General features: G+C 41.4%; 1 protein-coding gene across 3 annotated transcripts in view; it reads left to right on the top strand.

Moving 5' to 3' along the window:
• The first annotated feature begins 9,033 nt into the window (after positions 1–9,033).
• The window catches only part of Spire1 (spire type actin nucleation factor 1), a 150,981-nt gene continuing 139,901 nt past the window's right edge, over positions 9,034–20,113 (top strand). For all 3 annotated transcript variants that reach the window (XM_077792273.1, XM_077792271.1, XM_077792272.1), the window contains exon 1: positions 9,034–9,307. In XM_077792273.1, coding sequence (XP_077648399.1) covers positions 9,034–9,307 — 274 coding nt within the window. The remainder of the gene's footprint in view (positions 9,308–20,113) is intronic.

Below are 20,113 nucleotides of genomic sequence, written 5' to 3'. Positions count from 1 at the left end.
CTTTTTCAAGATTGTTTTAGCTATTCTGGGTCCCTTGCAGTTTCATATTAATTTTAGAAACAATGTCAATTTCTAGAAAAAGGCAGAAAGGACTACCTTCGATTTGTGGATTATGTTGAGGAATAATTCCATCATAACCAAGTTAGGCCTTTTGATCTTTTGATTCGTAGACGTGGAGTGATTTTACATTTATTCAGGTCTTTCTTCAACAATGAGAATATTATTCCTATTTTTTCCCCTTTTGATGGTATTATAAATGGAACTTTTATTTATTTTCTCTTTTTTGTAGTTTTGTGGCCAGAGCCTTGTGCATGCTAAGCAAGTGCTCTGTCACTAAGCTAAGTCTCCAATCCTGGCATTGTTTTAATTTCAGATTGTTCATAAAAGTATATAAAAACACAGTTGATTTTTGTATATTAATTATATATCCTGCAACCTAATGAACTTAGTTCTAAAAATTTTTAATGGATTCTTTAGCATTGTCTTTACACACTGTCATGTCATCTACAAAAGAGATTGTTTTACTTTCGAAGGCAGATGTCTTTTATTTATTTTATTTATTTGTTTGTTTGCCTGATTGTTCTCCTAGCACAATGATAGATGGAAGCAGAAGAGCAGACATCTTTTTCCTCATCTTGGGGAAAGCGTCCTTTATTTCACTGTTATGTTAACTGTGCTTTTTTTAAAATATTTATTTTTTAGTTAGGTGGATACAGTGTCTTTATTTTACTTAATGTGGTGCTGAGGAACAAACCCAGTTCCTCATGCATGCTTGGCGAGCCTCTCTATCTCTGAGTGACGATCCCAGCCCCTGTGTTGTTTTGTTTATTGATGGCTTTTATCAGGTTGAGAAAGTTCCCTTTAACACCCCTTTTTTTTTTCAATTTTTTTTTTATGTGGTGCTAAGAATCAAACCCAGTACCTCACATTTGCTAGACAAGTGCTCTACCACTGAGCTACAACCACAGCCCTTAATGCCTCTTTTTTTTTTTTTTAATGAAAACAATACCTTTATTTTTATTTACTTATTTTTATGTGGTGCTGAGGATCGAACCCAGTGCCTCACATATGCCAGGCAAGTGTTCTACCACTCAGCCCCAGCCCCAGCCCCTTGATTCTTAAATGTTAAACCAACTTTAAATTTCTGGGATACACCATACTTGGTCATGGTGAAAATATGATATCTAACACCTGTATTTTGTTGTGTTTGGTTTGCTAGTATTTTGTTGAGAATTTCTGTGTATACATGAGATTTTGGTTTGTAGTTTACTTGTGTTGTCTTTGTCTAAATAAATTATAGCTTCAGAAAATGGGTTTGGGGGCTGGGGATGTGGCTCAGCGGTAGCGCGCTCGCCTGGAATGCGTGCGGCCCGGGTTCGATCCTCAGCACCACATACCAACAAAGATGTTGTGTCCGCCGAGAACTAAGAAATAAATATTAAAAATTCTCTCTCTCTCTCTCTCTCTCTCCTCTCTCACTCTCTCTTTAAAAAAAAAAAAAAAAAAAAAAAAAAAAAAAAAAAGAAAATGGGTTTGGAAGTATTGTTTACCTCTTCCTTTTTGAAAGAGTTTAAAAATATTATTGATTCTTAACTTTGGTAGAACTTAGAAACCCTCTAGGCCTGGGTTTTACTTTACAGGTAGTTTTTTTTTATTATTATTAATCTATTCACTTGTTATAGTCTATCTAGATTATGGTATTTAGGAATTTGTCCGTTTTATCTAATTTTGGTGTACAATTGTTTTATTTCTATAGTGTTAATGGTAATGTCCCCTCTTTAGTTCTGACTCTAGCAATTGGAGTCTTCTTTTTAGGTTTTTTTTTTTTTTTTTTTAGTACTGTGGATTGAACCCAGTGGTACTTCAACACTGAACTACATCCCCAGTCTTTTTTTGGAAACAGTTTTGCGAAGTTGCTCAGGGTCTCGCTAAATTGCCCAGATGGCCTAGAATTTGCAAACACCTGGCTCAGCTTCCTGAGTCTCTAGGATTATGGGGGGTGGGGGTGTGTACCATGGCATCAGCCTGGGTCCTCTTCTCTCCCAGCCACTTGTTCAGTCTAGCTTAGAACATAGCAATCATGTTAATCTTTTTGAAGAACCAGCTTTGAGTTTCCATTAATGTTTGTTTTTCTATTCCCTATTTAATTAATTTCCATTCTGACTTATTATTTCCTTTTTTTAGTGTAAGGTTAGGTTATTGGTTTGATATCTTCTTTCTTTAGATATTTACACATGTAAATTTTCCTCTAAGCATGATTTAGATGTTTTCCATAAGTTTTGTTATAGTGTTCTTCATTTCCATTCATCTTAAATTATTTTCTGACTTCCCTTTTGATTTCTACAACCTGTCAGCTATTTAGGAGTGTGTCGTTTACATGTATGTGTAAGTTTACCCAGTTTTTCCCCTGCTATTGATTTATACTTTTCATTCTACTGTGGTTGCAAAACTTACTCTGTTGCCATTACTTCAGTGCCTTGCTTTAGCTAAGGAAAGTTGGCCCAAGATTGATAACCCCACAACATAAATTAAAAATTGTCTGTTAAAATGAAAAAGAATACAATTTAGTCATCCCTGAAAATGACCATGCATAATTTTTGAAAGTACGACAGTTGAAGAATGACTATTAGCCAAATCTCGCAAGGGAATCATTTTAATGCTATTAAAAATAATAGAATAAGAAAGTCTGCGTAAGCTTTGTGCGGTGGTGCACACCTGTAACCCAAGCATCTCAAAGGACTGAGGCAGAAGGATCTGAAGTTCAAGGCCAGTCTTAGTGATTCAGTGGGACCCTGTTCAAAATTAAAAATAGAAAAGGCTATCTCAATGGTAAAAGCATCCCTAAGTTCAATCTCCAGTACCAAGAAAGAAAACAAGAAAGTGATGTTAGAAGAAAAATCACTGATAATGAAATCCGTAAATGAGAAGAGACCCCAAGGACACAACACAGGACTTCCAGTTCACAGAGCAGTTCAGGGGAAAAAACTTAAAAAAGAACAGAAACTCATTTAAGCCTTCCACAAAAATGATTCCCCAGAGTTCAACCTAAAGGTATAAGAGTATTTTAAGCAACCTTTTTCTTTTTTTTTTTTTTGGTACCAGGGATTGAATCCAGGGGTACTTAACCACTGAGACACATCTGGAGCCCTTTATTTAGAGAACAGGGTCTTGTGGACTTGAGCAGGGACTCACTAAGTTGCTGAGGGTGGCTTTGAACTCGATCCTGAGCTGCTTGGTATGCCACTGCACCTGAGGAATGAGCATGTGTAGTATAGCTCTATTAATAACCCTTCACTGAGAAGAGACCCCAAGGACACAGGACTTCCAGTCCACAGAGCAGTTCGGGAAAAACAACTTAAAAAAGAACAAAAACCCATTTAACCCTTCCACAAAAATCACCAAGGTGAGGCTAGCTAGAATGTGCTTTAACCATTGCTTATTAATTGAATTAAAGGGAAGCCATATTTTATGTTTGTTACATGCTGACTTTGGAAGAGAAAGAAGCCTCTCAGGGTCAAAGGAGAACACAAGAGTGAAGCACAGCTCCAGACCTCTGTATGTAGGGAAAAAAGACAACAGTTTTAAACAAGAAAGGTCTTTTTTTTTTTTTTTTTTTTTTTTTTTTTAAAGATCAGCAAAAATTAGGCTGGGCACTATGGCACACAACTGTAATCCTAGCTGCTCAGAAGGCCTGGGGATTCAGCTCAGTGGTTAAGTGCCCCTGTGTTCAATCTCTGGTACCACACGCAGGCGAATTGGCAAATTAAATAGTGGAGGTTTGAAAAAAAAAATTTCATTTTGCTAATTTCAGACAAAAAAATGGATTTGTTTAACTTACATAACTCTGAACTCTGGTTTCTTAAACTTGTCAAGAATTCTCCATTTTAAAACAATTATTGTCAAACACCAAACTCTTGATATGAAAAAAGGGTATTTTTGTATTTTATATGACTCATATAAGATATTACTTATATCTGGGTGTAGTGGCATGGGCTTGTAGTCCCAACTTCTTGGGAAGCTGAGGAGAAAGGATCACAAGTTCAAGACCAGCCTGGGCATCTTAATGAGGTCCACCTCAAAAAAGAGTAAGGTACTGCTTGTCCTCACTTTTTAAATCTGATGGGAATTAGGTAATATGGCTAAAAAAGGAGGGTCTAGAAATTTTGTTATAGGGAGTATATTTGAATAACCTCTGGAACTAACAGAAACTTAGGTTAAGTCATTTTACCTTTGTAGACTCCAAATCCTATCTGCATTAAAATAGTAATTTGGCCTAAAATTTGGATCCATGTGAACTTCCCCAGATTGAATCTTTCTAATTAGTTGAAGCTAATAATTCTACTTACATCATACTCAGAATATCATATTGGTTTTAAAATAATTGTTTCACCATTAAGAAGGTGAAAGCCATTGCTTGGCTTAGTCTTTTCTTGTCTTCATGAATGTACTCATATTCTGTTTATGTTTTACCTTATTTCTCTGCTTTCCCTCAATTTTTATCAAATAAGGTACATCACTCCCTTTGGGATAGGTTAGGTAAATTATAAATATATTAGATTTTATAGAATGAAAATGTGGAAAACATTGGTTTAGGATATTACTTAAAGAGCACTACTGGATATTTTCTAGATATTTTCCAGATAAATATATTTTCCATAAGAAAGGAAAAGTTAATTCTTTACAAGATTAGAGACCAGAAGAAGCCAATTTTGTTGTATTCTTATTGGGTCTATGTACTTTTAATTGTGGGGATAAGGTCACATGCTGGTTTGCATGCTGATTTTAAAGATCATTGATTACTATTCAACCTGATTACAAGACATCAGTTTCAAATTGTACTTTAGGATTGTTCATGGAATTAGGCCTGCCTGTGGAGTGATAATTTACAGTCCTTTGATGGGGATGAAATTAGTAGATACCGCTGAAGAGGATGACTTCAGAGAAGACTGCTACAGGGACACTTTCATGCCAGTGAAAAACCCCATCAAGGGAGGATGGCATCATTGCAGGATTTCAGTTAAAGTATTTTCAAATACCAAAAGTTTAGCCGGGTGCAGTGGTGCACTCCTGTAATCCAGCAGCTCAGGAGGCTGAGACAGGATTACAAGCTGGAGACCAGCCTGGGAACTTAATGAGGCCCTAAGCAACATAGTGAGACCTTGTTTCAATATAAAAAATTAAAAGGGCTGGGGATGTAGTTCAGTGGTAAAGTGCTCCCCCACCCCCTGCTTCAGTCTCCAGTATCAAAAAACAAAACAAATAACAATAACAAAAATCTAGTCATATTGGTATACACAAATTTTAAGGCATCTGCCTTTTATGTTCTTAGCCTTGGTGTAATGAGAAATAAGTGTCAGCACTTTTTGTTGCTCTTTGCAAGTGGCAGAGAGAACTGAGCTGGTCAAGAGGCCTGGATTCCATTCCCATCTTTTTCATTTACTAGTCCTCTATTTTTTTCCTGTTGACTGTATTTTCTCACCTATAACACAGGGATAATAATACCTGACCCTACAAGTTATATCACTAAAGAAAGCACTTTGAAAGTATAAAAAAATCACTAGAAATTTATAAGGTATTATAATGATGAGGAATGAAAATTAGGTTGCAACATTGAAAAAAATATGCTGTCCTATTTTTTTTTTTTCCCTTTTTGGTGCACTTTTCTAGGTGAATGTGCCTCTTAGGAGCAATTGCCTGGAAGTGTCTGGGATAAGCTTGGGCTGCACAGACAGGTGTGCTCCCTGAAGGCCGTGCTCCCTGAAAGACTCAGCAGCTCAGCCAGCACATCCGGAATGTGAAGCATGAAGTACATTTATTCTGCAAAAATGATAAGTAATGTAAGAAAAAATGTCAAGGATTCCATTTTTTAATAAACACAACAAAAGCAATGAAAATAAATCACTTTTGGAGCAATATGCCGTCGTTTTTCACAGATCTCTCAACACTGAAAAAGACATTTAGAGGTTGATTTGAATTGCCCAGACATTTCAACCACATAGTACAATTTTTAGAAGTTGAAGTCATAGAATGACCATGATATCAAGGTTGCGACTTAGCTCAGTGGTAGAGCACTAGCATGCTGGAAGCCCAGGGTTCATTTGCCTAGCATATGTTAGGCACTGGGTTCAATCCTCAGCACCACGCAAAAATAAAGTCATTGTGTCTGTCTACAACTAAAATAATAATAAGAAGAAAAGAAATCAATGACAGGGGATGGGATTGTGGCTCAGTGGTAGAGCCTTGGCATGTGTGAGGCCCTGGGTTGGATTCTCAGCACCATATTAAAATAAATAAAGGTCCACTGACAACTAAAAAAAAAAAAAAAGTCAATGACAAATGACAAATTGGGCCAAATATACTGAACACAAAAGTATTTGAATCTTTGAAATTCAACTGAAAGTGAAAAAGAGGAAAAGTGCTAACTAATTCCACAGGATACCTTGAACTCCACTGACAATGTATCAACCTCTGGTAGCCTTTGAGGGGCCAGCAGTCACTTTTGAAGACTCTTGTGATGATGGTGGGGCTTTCAAAGGGTACTGAAAATCATATAAAAGAATTATGCTGCCTTTGTACAGAAAATGTCAAATATTCAGCCTATATAAAATAAAATCACTGATTTTTCAAGATTTCCCTTCTGTGTAGAAATGGAACGTCAAGCAACATTCTAGCTCTCGTCTTGCTTCAATGACATACAAGCTCACAAAGGCAAAAGATTTACTTTAAATGTGGTATAGCCATGAATTTGCACAAGGCACATGCACAAATGGGCACACATGCACAGATGGGCGCACATACATATACACATACGCCTTTCCATTGTATATATACCCCTGTGACTCAGTGCCATTATGTTTTTCCCTTCCAAAATATTTTTAAAATTATCCCTTAGGAAAGGAAAAAAATCTTAGTGTTACAAATTTGTTTTTAAGAAGACACCTTTTAAAGATCAAGCTTAACATTAAATTTGGATTTTTCATTTCTACTCCTCCTTTCCCTCATTGTTACCTTTAGGTGGATATTTATTTACTACTCATGCCTGATACTTAGTAGCAAGCTCCTGGATTGCTCAGCTGATTAATTCATTTCAGTTATTTCTTGGGAGTAAAGCAAGGACACAAGTGTTTTTGGCTATAGTTATCCAAATGCAGTGGGGCAGCAATATCCCACAAAGCCAGAAGATGGTGGTGCTGTCCACAAAAATAGACCATGTCACTCTATTGTTCAATCTATTTTAAGCCCCGATGTATTTACAAAATCCTTATAGAATCTAAACTTTCAAAATAGCAAAATTTGAGAATGTTTGAGCATCATAATCTTACACACAAGGAATCAAAGCTCTTTGCCTATGAGGGTGTGTTCACATATAAATACTGCATTTTTACAAAGGAGATTATGAACTCATAATTAAGTGGTGCTACCTTTTAAAAAAATCTATTTTACTATTTTTGAACTGGGGATTGAACCCAGGGCTACTTAACAAGTGAACCACATCCCCACCCCTTTTTATTTTTGAGACAGGGTTTCCACTAAGCTACTTGGGTCCTCCCTAAATTTCTGAGGCCTATCTTGAACTTGCAATCCTCCTGCCTCAGCAGGAGGTGCACCACCATGCCCAGATGTATGTCTTTAAGTGAAATTATAATAAGGTGCCTAAGGAGCCCCCACCCCTTAGACATCTTAGACATTAACAATAAGCAGCTGTGATTTTTTTTTCCTGCAAGATGTAATGTTTAGCATGAGGTTTCTAATATTGCACATAAAATGGTAGTTCCTATAAATTTCTTACTTGGTTGATGTTTTCAACTCTGAGGTATTTCACGCAAGACTAGCCTTAGAAGTAACTCATTTACCAACGGGTGATTTCTTTTTTCTTTTTCTTTTTTTTTTTTTTAAATACTTGTTTTTTAGTTGTACACAATATCTTTTATTTTGTTTAATTTTTATGTGGTGTTGAGGGTCGAACCCAGGGTTCTGGCGCATGCCAGGCGAGGCTCTACTGCTGAGCCACAACCCCAGCCACTCCATGGGCGATTTCTTTACTTAAGAATTACTTTTTATTGCTTGTTTAGCGGGTTACGTGAGGCCCGGGAGTAATTTCTTGCATTCTGTGGCTAATTGCCTTGGGCTGAGTTTGCCACTGTGCTGTCCATTCCCTGTCCTGCGAGCAGACTGGGTTAGGTGGGTGATGACGCGTGTGGTTATGGAGACATTACCGTAGTGAGGGGGCTGTTCTGACGTTACCCATGATCTGAAAGGACACTGAAATAGTCATCTGCAAATGACGGCCACGTCCCAGGCCTTGATCTAGGCGACTGGAAAGAGTCAAGGAGGGACATGAGAAAGGATCCTTGACCTTAACGAAGATGAGAAAGGAAGATGCACAATAAAAATCTGAAAACCAGTAGAGCAGGGTGCGAGGAGTACGGAGTGGGTGGTCAGGGGAGGGGGAGGCCCGGCCGCGGGGATTCCCTGCAGGCCGGGCTCGGGTTCCTGAGGAGAATTTCTGCAATCCTGTTCCCGGGGCGGGTCAGTGACAGCGACTACCTGCTTTCTCGGCCAGGTGGCCTCGCGGCTGGCTGGCTCCGGCAGCGCGGCGGCAGGCGGGGAACACCGGCCTCGCCACCTCCGCGGGTCGCCCCGGGCTGAGCGCCACGCCCCCGGCGCGCCGCCCTCCCCCCACCCCCCCGCACGTCCCGCCGCCCGCCCCGCCGCGCGCTCCGCTCCCTCCCTCAGCCGCGCATCCTCAGCTCCGCCGCGCGGGGCTTGGGCCGCGGCCCCTCCCCAACCGCGCCGGCGCCCCCGCGCACGCCCTCCGCCGGCGGCGGGCGGGGCAAGAGGACGCCAGCGCGGCCGACCGGCCTCTCGGAGCCGCCGCGGCGCCGGCCGCCTCGCTCGCCCACGCCGCCCGGCCCTCGGGTCCCGCGCCTGGGCGGCGCGCGCGGCCGGGTGGGGCGCGGCTCGGGCGGAGGCGCGCGGGGACGATGCCGCGGAGCTGAGCGGACGCGGCAGCGGCGCGGCGCCCTCCGCGGGATGGCGCAGGCGGCTGGCGGCGAGGGCCCGGCCGAGCCCGCGGCCGCGGCGGGCCCGCCGGAGGCGCTGAGCCTGGAGGAGATCCTGCGGCTGTACGGGCAGCCCATCAACGAGGAGCAGGCGTGGGCCGTGTGCTACCAGTGCTGCGGCTCGCTGCGGGCCGCCCGCCGGGCCCCGCGCCGCGTGCGCTCGGCCGCGCAGGTCCGCGTCTGCAGGGACGGCGCCGTCACGCTGGCGCCCGGAGACGAGGGCCCGGCGGCCGCGGGTGAGCCGGGCGGAGGGCACCGAGGGCGGGCCAGCCGGGCGGTGGGCGCGGAGGGCGCGGAGGGCGGGCGGCGGGCGAGGCCGGCCGAGGGCGGCGAGCGGAGGGCGGCAGGCTGGGGGGGCGGCCGAGAGGGCGCCCTGCGCTGGGGGCTGCGGGCCGGCGGGGTCTCCCCTCCGCGGCCGCTCGCCCTATCGGCGGGGAGCTCAGAGCCCCGCGCCCCGCGGCCCCGCGCAGAAGGCGGTCCGCACGCACCGGCCCTCGGTGACCGCGCGCGGTGGTGACCGAGCCGTAGAGGTCTCAGCCGGGGAGGAGGCTGCGGTGTGGAGAGACACTCAGGACTGCAGGGCTCCTGGAAGCCGCGGACGGGGTTTGCCGGTGTTGGGTTTTGCCGAGATGACAAACAGGCTCCTCAGTAAAGACTTGACTGAATGTTGAGGGCAGAGGGGAAACGGGTTGGTCACCCATTGTCTAGTGTCAACCAACCTGCACCTAGTGGGGACCGAGAGGAGGTTGGCGGTGTGTTTCTCCTGCAAGATTTTATCTAATTCCGCTTTTTGAGAGGCAGGTCTATTAAAACATGGGAAAACAACCCACCTTCGACTTTGAAAAAGTTGATGGAAATGTCAAAATGCTTAACGTGAAAGATGTAATTCAGAATTAGTCTGTAAAAATGGCATTCAGTGAAAATCCTTTTCTAAATTAAAAACATGCAAGATTATAGTTATTCTTTTAGTCCTACCAGAACATTTCTCTTTCTGTGTGTGTTAAACCCATTTTTATTTATTTAAAGTCAGCTTCTAATTTTTTAAACTGATTTGTCCTCCAATTGCACATATTTTTGAGGTACCATGTGATGTATCCACACGCGCATACATTGTGTTATTTCAAGCCAGCCTTTTGAAGATTCTTTTGAGATTATATTTCAGATTTTCTGGATCTGATGCATCTGTTGTGTCTGGACTTGGACTCAGTTGTAAATACTACCTGCAGTTATCATTTATTTAGAGTATTAAGATGGAATGAAAAGATACCTTTTTGAAAGGATAGTGAAGCTATGCCTTGGTACTTTGCTGTTTTCTAGGAGAAGTGGTGAGCAGCCTGCTTTTAGAAGCAGCCTTGGTGCTTTCCAGAGAGAAAAACCCTGGTTTTGAATAGTCTGTCTCCTGAACTTACTCCAAAGAGAGTACTCCAGCTGCCAAAGACTGACAGGTGTTTTTTTTTTTTTTTTTTTTTTTGTAGTTAGAACTTTCCTTATATGACATGCATGATTTTAGACATCCTAGTGTAGTCTCAGTGTAATGCACTGTGGAGAGAATAGGGAGCAGAAATGGCATGGGTGTGCAACTGTCCTCTTCCTCCCTTCCTTCTGCATGTGACCTCTGCTGTCAGCTGTGGAGAGAACCTGATCAATGTTGATGAAGTCATGAGCATTTCAGGCCCTGTTAAAAATGTTTAGGAAGTCCATTATAAAATCTTATTGATATTAACTTATTTTCTCAGGATTTACAAGTAGCTGCATGGCTGTGCAAGACAGTGTCTTTGAATATTTAATCATGATGCTGAGAAGTGATGAGTAATTTGGCACTGGGCATACTTGTGTAAGTTCTAGTTTTAAGGAAAAATTGTATTTATACAACATCCAATGTAAGAAGCATTTTTTCTCTTGTATTTAGTGTGATTATATGTGGTTAATAATCAGCATTGTTTACATTTTCAAATGTTATACTTGAGTTATTTTCTAAATGGAGGCTTAGGGAGTCCATCTACTTGCTGAAAGTCATACTGGGAATTCTGAATTTAATCCAAGTCTTTTTAACCTCTACTCTTTGTAGTATTGTCGAATGACAGATTTGGTTTGATTCCTTTCCTTTGTAGCTGAATGACCTTGAATAAGTTCCTCAACCCTCTTGTGTCCAGCCTTCTGTATAAAAGCATAGTACATGTCTTTTTTTTCTTTTCCCCTATCCAGGAAAGGTTTAAGTGAAATAATATATCTAAAGTGCTTGACACTTTTTTACCCTATCCCCTGATCCTTTCATACCACAACAGTGCCTGTAGTTAAGCTGTTTTTTATTTCTACTCAGAATTGAAACAGATGTCTAAGGGCTATTTTTCTTTTTGGTGCCAGGGGTTGAACCCATGGCTTTGCCATGCTAGGCAGGTGCTCTACCACTGAGCTACACCCCCAACCCCTAGGCAAGGGTTTCTCAGCTGAATAGTTATTTTTGGCTGAATAGTTCTTTCTGTGGAGGCCTCCTGTGCAGCATCTTGGGTTTCTACCACTGGATGCCAGTAAGCCCTATTTGTGACAATAAAAAGCCTACAGACATTGCCAACTATTTCCTGAGGACAAAATTATCCCCTGTTGAAGGTTACAGATGTGCCCAGGAGTGTGTTCATGTGTAGCAGTGGATACTGGTGGTAGTCCTTAGGTGACCACACCTTTCAGTTTGCTGAGCTGAACAAATGGTGGCATTGCTTCTTGCTGATATCATCCCAGTTAGCCCCATCAGAAGAAAGAGAACCTCATAAGCTTTACCACCTTGTTTGGGGGCTGAATGTAGTAATAATTGACTTTAGTTCTGTTTTACTTTTTTTTTGTGGTGCTGGAGATTGAACATATGGCCTCAGGCATACTAGGCAAGGGCTCAACCACTGTGCTTCACTCCTAGACCAGTTCTTTTAAAGAGAGTGATCCTCCCTCAGCATTGAGGGAGTTTGGTTCCAGATCCCCTGCAAATACCCAAATCCTTGGACTGGCATGGTGCTTGCATGTGACTTTAGCACATCTTCTAAATTGCTTTTGATACTTAGCATTATGTGGCGACCCACAGATACTGAGGGCTGACTCTGCAGATCCATCCCAGAACAGTCCCATTTAGCTTGGATAAAACAAATAGGAGTACATTATAGGAGAAATAGAAAATGACGAAAATTGTCCAAGGCATAGAAATGAGACACATTGGAAGGAAGAACAAGTGATCTTATTTAGCATTCAGATATATCTCAGAGCAGTGTGGTATAAAACTGAGGGAGATAAGGAAAAGGGAAATTGTGGATTGTAAAACCAGCAGTGTGTTTTATGAAGTGTTTCTGTGATGACAGGAGGCTAGATTGCCTGGAATCAGGAGGTTTATGATTCTTCTTAGGTAGTTTATGTAACATTCTTATCTTCCCCAATGTTCAAGCAGTTGTGCTCATCAGACCTTATTGTGGGGAGAGTTTCTTAGGTGCAGAGTGATGAAGTTTTCATTTTCACATGCTGACAAGGACCTAAGGATATGGGTTCTGGGTACTCACGAGGAAACCTAACTGGCACTTAGAGTGCACTTTGTTATGTTTAGGAAGTAGTAACTGATGAAATTGAGGTAATATTCTAGATCTTAAAAGATTAAAACATTTGTTTTTCTGGAATGCCACAAAGATTTACTAATAGCATAATATTAGAAATTAGAATCATGCATGGGCTGTCAGCCTTCAGGACTTAAACACATTAAATGACAGCAGTCATTTATTTAAAAATTTTATTTCACTTTTTAAAATATGCCTTTAGTTTTGGTTGTATAAAGAACATTTTAAAAAATTATGGTCACATCTTGATTTTAAATAACCTTAAAGTTAGTAATAGGTTTTCCTGGGAGGAACAATGAAGGCTGTGTGCACACTAATAAAGACATCCCTTGAGAATGGTTTCTTGGTGTAGGGAACATTCAGGCTTTGTTTGGGATTTGAAAAGAGGATATGATCAGTCAGCTTCTCAGCAAGGTTCTTGCTAATTTATTGGTGAGAATGGTGTTGGAATAATATCCCGTTGGATTTTAAAGAGAAAATATTTGTGGAGAAGGTGGACGTAATGAAAACATGTTTAAAAACATTTTTGTCCACTCTCGTTTTATTTCTTGGGTGATTACATCCTGGCCATTAAATGAAAAGAACATAGGAGGTATGTGTGTGAGTCCAGGGCAGGTGTTGGGGGTTAATGGTGAGATTAAGAGCTGGTAAATGCCTGATCGGTTACAGGAATAGGTAAGACTCATTTTCTGTACAGTGGGTTTCTACTATGTGCAAGTGGTGTTCTAGTTTTCATGGGTTATTTAAACATAAAAAGTTATAGTCATTGAACAGGAGAAAATAAAACCTAAACAGAGTGGTAAATTTACCATGAAGTTAAATGAGACCTTAAACTTCAAGCCCCTTTATTTACCCAGGCCCCTCCCAGTTCATTTGCAAAACTGAATCATGATCAGATAAGATCAAAGTCACTCTCAGTGTCACCTTCCAACATACTTGCGCTTTGGGGAGAGATTCTGAAAGAGCACATGATTTCTTTTTTTCTGTCTCATGCAAAGGGAAACAAAGAATTTATATTCAGGTGTTGGTGCTTCAGTAACTTGGGGGTCTGTCAAGAAAGCATTAGTCTCGCTATAAGTTTTGACTGAATGAAAACAATCATTGATCTGCCAAGGGTCATGTGTTGGTTGGTGAGAGCCCTGGGTGAGCTCAACTGTAAGGTCACAGGTTCTGCAGGCAGCAGTTCCCATCCCTTTTCCTTAGGGGTGTCATGAGGCTCTCTGTAGTTCCACTTGCTTCTTGTTGTCCAAGTGGAACACAAGAAAAGGGTCTCTTTCAAGTATTTAAAAGGATGAAGGAAATACTATTTGTTACCCGTCCCCCCAAAAACAATGTCGACAACAACAACAATTTTATTTTGGACAGAATTTTAAGTTTACAGAAAAGTAGTGATAATTCAGAGAATTCCATGTGCCCTTCACCCACTTCCTGTGGTGCTAGCATCTTACATCCTTGAGGCACCTCTGTCAGAACTGCATGAAGGCCAGCAGTGGTATACTACTGTTTCCCTGAGCTCCTTGCGTGCCTTGGGTTCCCCCAAGTTTTCTGCCTCTTTCCTCTGTAGAAATCCTGCCCAGGATGCTGTCCTGCAGTTAGTCGTACTGCTTGTTCTGTTTTGGTTGTGACAGTTTCCTGGTGAAGTGTCCCTCCATTTGGGAGTGTCTAGACGAGGGTGCTGGAAGAGAATTCCAGAGGAGAAGGGCTCTTCTCAGGTGGTGCTGGGGCCTGGAACGTCAGATGTTATGTTAACCTTGACACTTAGTTAAGCAAGTTTTTTCCTGGTTTCTCTGCCAAAGTTATTGTTTTCACCTTTTCTGTGCTCTTGTTTAGAAATGGGATGCTAAGTCCAGCCTCATTCAGAAAGAGGGCCAGGTGAGATTGTCCCCTTCCCCCATTTACTTATTGATCCAGTCACCTATTTTCATCAGTCTGGATTCCCACATATTTTGTACTTTGGTCATTATCCACTTACACTCTTTTGCTGCTCAGATAGTTCTAGCTGTTGCCACTGTGGCTCTCCTTTGGGGTAGCCACTGGCCTTTTACCCTTCAGCCATCCTTTTTGGTGGCACACATCCTTGCTTTTTGGCACTGCAGGGTGTTTTGAGTCTCATGTTGTGTATTTCCTGCCCAGCACCTGGCATTGGCTGAACCTCTAAGGAGCTGTGGTTCCTTGGCTGGGAACAGGTGGACCCCAAAAGCTGAGCCCCAGCTATGCTTGCTGCTGCTCCAGTTTAGTTTTTGTTTTAATGTAGGAGAATTGCAGTGTTAGCTTCATTCCTTTTGGTGCTCATACTGCTAGGTTTGGGGTTTCTTGCTGGTGTTCTGCTTCTGCTGGAAGCCACTGTCCTTTCCTTTGCTCAGCAGGTATTTACTGGATACCACAGAGCCAGGCTGAGTAGGGAGGGTGACAGCAGGCTGTGTGTCAGAGGGAGGAATGCCTGGGAGCTGAAGCCAGAGAAGCCTTTGCTGGGATGTTGAAATAGACTCCTGGCACTCAGGGGAGGCTGCCTGGGTGTAGTGGGCAAGCATCCATTGACTGAGGTGTGCGAATGGTCAAGAAATGTTTTGGGAAATCTCAAGGTCATTGGCCTCCCTCTTTCAAGCAGCTGTGGAGACTGGACTGATGGTGTCCCTAAAACAGTAGCATAACCATCTAAGTGATAGCCAGTCAGCCACATTTGAAATGGTTCCCTGTTTGCAAATGTGCGCTTTCATTAGGGCTCTCAAGTGCAATGTGTAGGTACAATACACTCCTTGTGGTGTGCGGATCTGCTCGTGGAACATCTTACACAAACAAAAGAGGTGAAAACAGTGTGGTCAGGCACAGCGTTGACTGAGTATTTCAGATTGCTAGCTGGGATCATATTTACTTTAGGAATGTGAAAAACACTGATACGTAGCATATAAAGCGATGGAAGTTAGTTGGGAAAGGTCACAGTATTTTCTCCAGTGCTAATTCTGTGTGGTTACTTTGGTGGCACAGCCAGGCAGGGTTTGCTTTTTCCTGCTTTGACTCCACTGGGGCCACCTGATGCAGCCTTTGCTGCTCGCAAGCCAGTGCCCCCCTGGCTGGCATCCTGTGCGTTCTCAAGTGTGTGAAGGGAGGATGTTCCCTGACACCTTGCTTGTTTTGTTGCTGGCATTATTCTCATTCAAATTCCTCACCAGATTTTTAACCAGTTCAAGTGCATTTCATCGTATAGTTTGAATCATCTAGTTGAGCAGGTGGTGGGCTGATAACCAAGTACTATAAGGATCTCTTAACAGACTCTGTTTTGTTGGTGTGCATGTTGTATATATTTGAAGATAAATAATTGGCCATTTCTAACTAAAAACCATTTTTTTTTCACATTTCTTACTCAGAACTTATTTCTTGGGCTTCTTGGGCTTTTTCTGGTTTTTCCCTGCAATATTTTTTGAAAAATAAATACATAAATACAGGGAAGTGCCCAAGTCATTAGTAATACAACCATGTAAATACCAACCCAGTAAGAACCACACTCAGCATACAAAACAGGACCAGACCAGACCAGACCAAATCAGAGCAAGAAAGAGGACACCACCAGTCACCCAGAGCCCTCAGCTCAGCTAATCATTGTCTTAGTTTTTGTCACCAGAGATTGGATTTGCTTGATTCAGAATCTTACATTGTGCTTATGTCTGCTTTTTGAAAATCTTTTTCTTTTGTTTGGTGCTGGGTATGGAACCGAGGACCTGGCCTGCTTGGCATGGACTCCATCACCAAGCAGTACTCCCAATTGGTCTGGCTTTTTTTTTTTTTTTTTTGTGTGTGTGTGTAGTGCTGGGGTTGAACTCAGGGCCTTACACATGTGAGGTAAGCCCTAAGCTACATCTCCCCAGCCCCTCTGTGTGACTTCTTTTAATCAACTTTGCATTCATGACTTACATTATTTGTTGCATAGTATTCAACTATATGACAATACCTGAATTGTTGTATCCATTCTGCTGTTGACGTGCATTATGAATAGTTTGGAATTTTTTAGTTGTTTCAAGCACTGCTGTAAACACTGCTGAATTACTAATATTTGGCTTTTAAAAAAATCTGCCCTTATTTGTTTTCTATTTGTCCCACCTGCTCTGTATACATTTTCTCATTCTCTTTATGAATATTTTTAAAAATTATTAAAATTTTCTTCTTCATTGTAATATTCCATTTTTTCTTGTAGTTGCCTTACAACATGCATTATTGACTTATTAAATCTCACATAAATTGTTGTATTACTTTCTGTGTAATGCAAAGACCTTAGAACATTAACTCTGTATTTTAGTTAATATATTTAATTAATTAATTTGTTTGTTTATTTTGGTATTGAGGATTAAACCCAGGAGTGCTTAACCACTGAGATACATTCCCAGTACCCCCCTTTTTAAAAATATTTTGAAATAGGATCTTGCTAAGTTTGCTTAGGACCTTGCAAAGTTGCTTGAACTTGCGATCCTCCTGCTCCAGCCTCCTGAGCCCCTGGGTTTATAGGTGTGAGCCACCGTGCCCAACAGTTCATATATTTTAAATGCCAAAAGACAGTATTTTAATACAATATAATATTCATTAGATTGTTTTACAAAATGTCAACTCAGTCCTTCCAGGGAATTTGCAACTTCAAAACTATTTTTGAAGTACTACTAAAACATCATCTTTCTCAATGTCCGAAGGAGATTGGTTCCAGTACCACAGGAGATTGGTTCCAGTACTATCCCCAGTACCAAAATCCACGAATGCTCAAGTCTCATATATAAAATGGTGAAATATTTATATGTAACCTGTGTGTACATCTCCATATAGTTTGAATCATCTCTATATGATTTATAATTCCCAGTATAACATATATGCTATGTAAATAGTTATATTGTTCAAGGAATAGTGATGGGGTGGGAGTGTGTGTATGCTTAGTATAGGCACAGTGTTTTTGTATCCACAATTGGTCAAATCCACAGATGTGAACTTGGGCTCACTATATTTGCTCTTTTTCTTGGATTACTGTATCTAATTCTGGGTCTATTTGTCCCACTGAGGAACTCCTTTTAGTTTTTTCTTTAGAGCAGGCCCTGTCATTGTTGAATTCACTGTTTTTGTTGGTCTGAAGACATCTCAGTTTTGTCTTATGCTTTAAAAATACCTTTGTTCTAATTTTATTTATTTATTTATTTTTAGTAGTGGGGATTGAGTCCAGAGGTACTTTACTCCTGAACCACACCCCAAGCCCTTTTTAATTTTAATTGCTAGGTTGCTTAGAGCCTTGCTAAGTTGTTGAGGCTGGCTTTGGACTTGCAATCCTCCTGCCTCAGCCTCCTAAGCTGCTGGGATGACAGGCATGTGCCACCGTTCCTGGCCTTTTGTCATTATTTTTAAAGCAAATTTATTTAAAATGTCACACAATGTAAAGTGCACAAGTCCTACATGATGAGTTTTGCAGCATGAATAGATACATGTAGCCTTGGAACACGTGTAGCCGGAACAGCACTGCTAGCATCAGGGTGGCCTACCTGTGTCTGGTCATGGCCATTGTGCCTGCTTGCCTTGTGAGCTCTGTCTACTGATGAGCTTATACAGAACCCACAGTGTGTATGGTTTTACATCTTTTTTTTTTTTTTTTTCCTAGCCTTTGTGAGGTTGAACCTTGTTTCAATTCATTTGTTCGTATTTTAGTGTGACATTCCAATGCGTGACTGTACTGTTCCCATCTCACTCTACCTGGACTCTGGGTTTCAGAGACCCATTTATTAGATACTGTTAATACTGCTATAAACATTATGAACATATCTTTTGGTATAGGTGTAGCATTTGTGTCAAATATTTAAATGTGCAGTGGTTAGTTCACGGTGGGTGTTCAACATTAATAGATATTGTATTTTTGCCAAAAGTTTTCCAATGCGATTTTTAAACACAACCTTTAAAAAAAAAAAAACCAGTCTAGGACATCAGTATAAATTTTATGTGACTAAGGTTATTAATAATGTATATTTCAAAATAGCTAAAAGAAGGGCTGGGAATGTAGCTCAGTGGTAGAGCACTTGCCTAGCAGTGTTGGATTCAATGCCTCTTACTCCTCTACCCTCCTACACCCTAAAATCAAAATAGGTAAAGGAGAGGATTTTAAGAATTCTTTTTTTTTTTTTTTTTTTGGTACCAGGGATGTTTAACCACTGAACCACATCCTCGTCCTTTTTTATTTTTTATTTAGAGACAGGGTCTTGCTAAGTTGCTTAAAGCCTTGCTAAGTTGCTGAGGCTGGCCTTGAACTTGTGATACTCTTGCCTCAGCCTCCTGAGCTGCTCAGAATACAGATGTGCCATTGTGCCTGGCAAGAATTCTTACTGCAAAGAAATAACTATTTGAGCTGTTAGATATGCTGGGTACTCTGATGTGATCATTCCACAATATATACATGTTAAAATATCACTTTATACCCCATAGCTATATATACAATTATTATTTGTCTATTTGAAGTAAAGCTAAAGTACTGGGGATGTAGCTTAATGGTAGAATGATTGCTCAGTGTGCATGAGTACCTGGGTTTGATCCACTGCAGAGAGGGGGAGAAGGGAGAGAATGTGAGAGGGAGATATTAGTGTCATATGTGGATAGGTTTTATTCCTAATAATATCAGCACTTCATGGCCTATGTTTAGCTTATGAAAACTGACCCTTAGGTTATATTGATTTTTTTTTTTTAAGTAGAACTATTGTCTTTCCACCTTATTTCCCATTTTCTTCACCCTCCACAATATAATTAGAAGCCAAATTCTTATTTAATATCTTAATACCTTTTGTTTCTGATAAATAAAGCTAGGTTATTATATTTGACAGGTATGGTAGAGTGCCATTAACAATCCCCATAGGGCCTGGCACGGTGGTGCATACTGGTAATTCCAGCTTGAGAGGCTGAGGCAGGAGGATCACAAGTTCAAAGCCAGACTCAGCAACTGAGGCCCTGAGCAGCTTAGTGAGACCCTGTCTTTAAGTAAAATATAAAAAAGGCTGGGGATGTGCCCCAGTGGTTAGGTGCCCCTGGGTTCAATCCCTTGTACCAAAAACCAAAAAACAACAACAAAAAAATAACAATCTCCAAAAGTTGCCTGGTCATGGACATGGCCTGTCTTCCTGGATATTTACTCAGAATACTATGTCAGAGGAATCCCTGTTACATGACTTTATTTGCTAATTTCAGTAATATCTGAGTGCCTTCTGAGTGAACTGTCCCCCAGGTGGAAGATAGAATGAGGGGTGCAGTATACCCATTCCTAGATGAAGCTCGTGGCTGCATTGACACCTGGAGTACAGTACAGTGACCTCAGAATTTCAGAGACTGTAGAACCTGTGAACCCAGAGCAGGGCGACTGGCTGCCTGTGACACCTGGCTGGTGTCAGAAGAAGTTTTGTTTCTGGACAAGGTAAAGGAGGAGCAGTAGGTAAAAGGAAGGCCTGGGAGGCAGATGCATTG

This window comes from Urocitellus parryii, chromosome 13 (genome assembly GCF_045843805.1).
Source record: "Urocitellus parryii isolate mUroPar1 chromosome 13, mUroPar1.hap1, whole genome shotgun sequence".
Lineage (NCBI taxonomy): Eukaryota > Metazoa > Chordata > Mammalia > Rodentia > Sciuridae > Urocitellus > Urocitellus parryii.
Note: the sequence above shows the minus strand (reverse complement) of the source record. Positions and strands in the feature narration are given on the sequence as shown.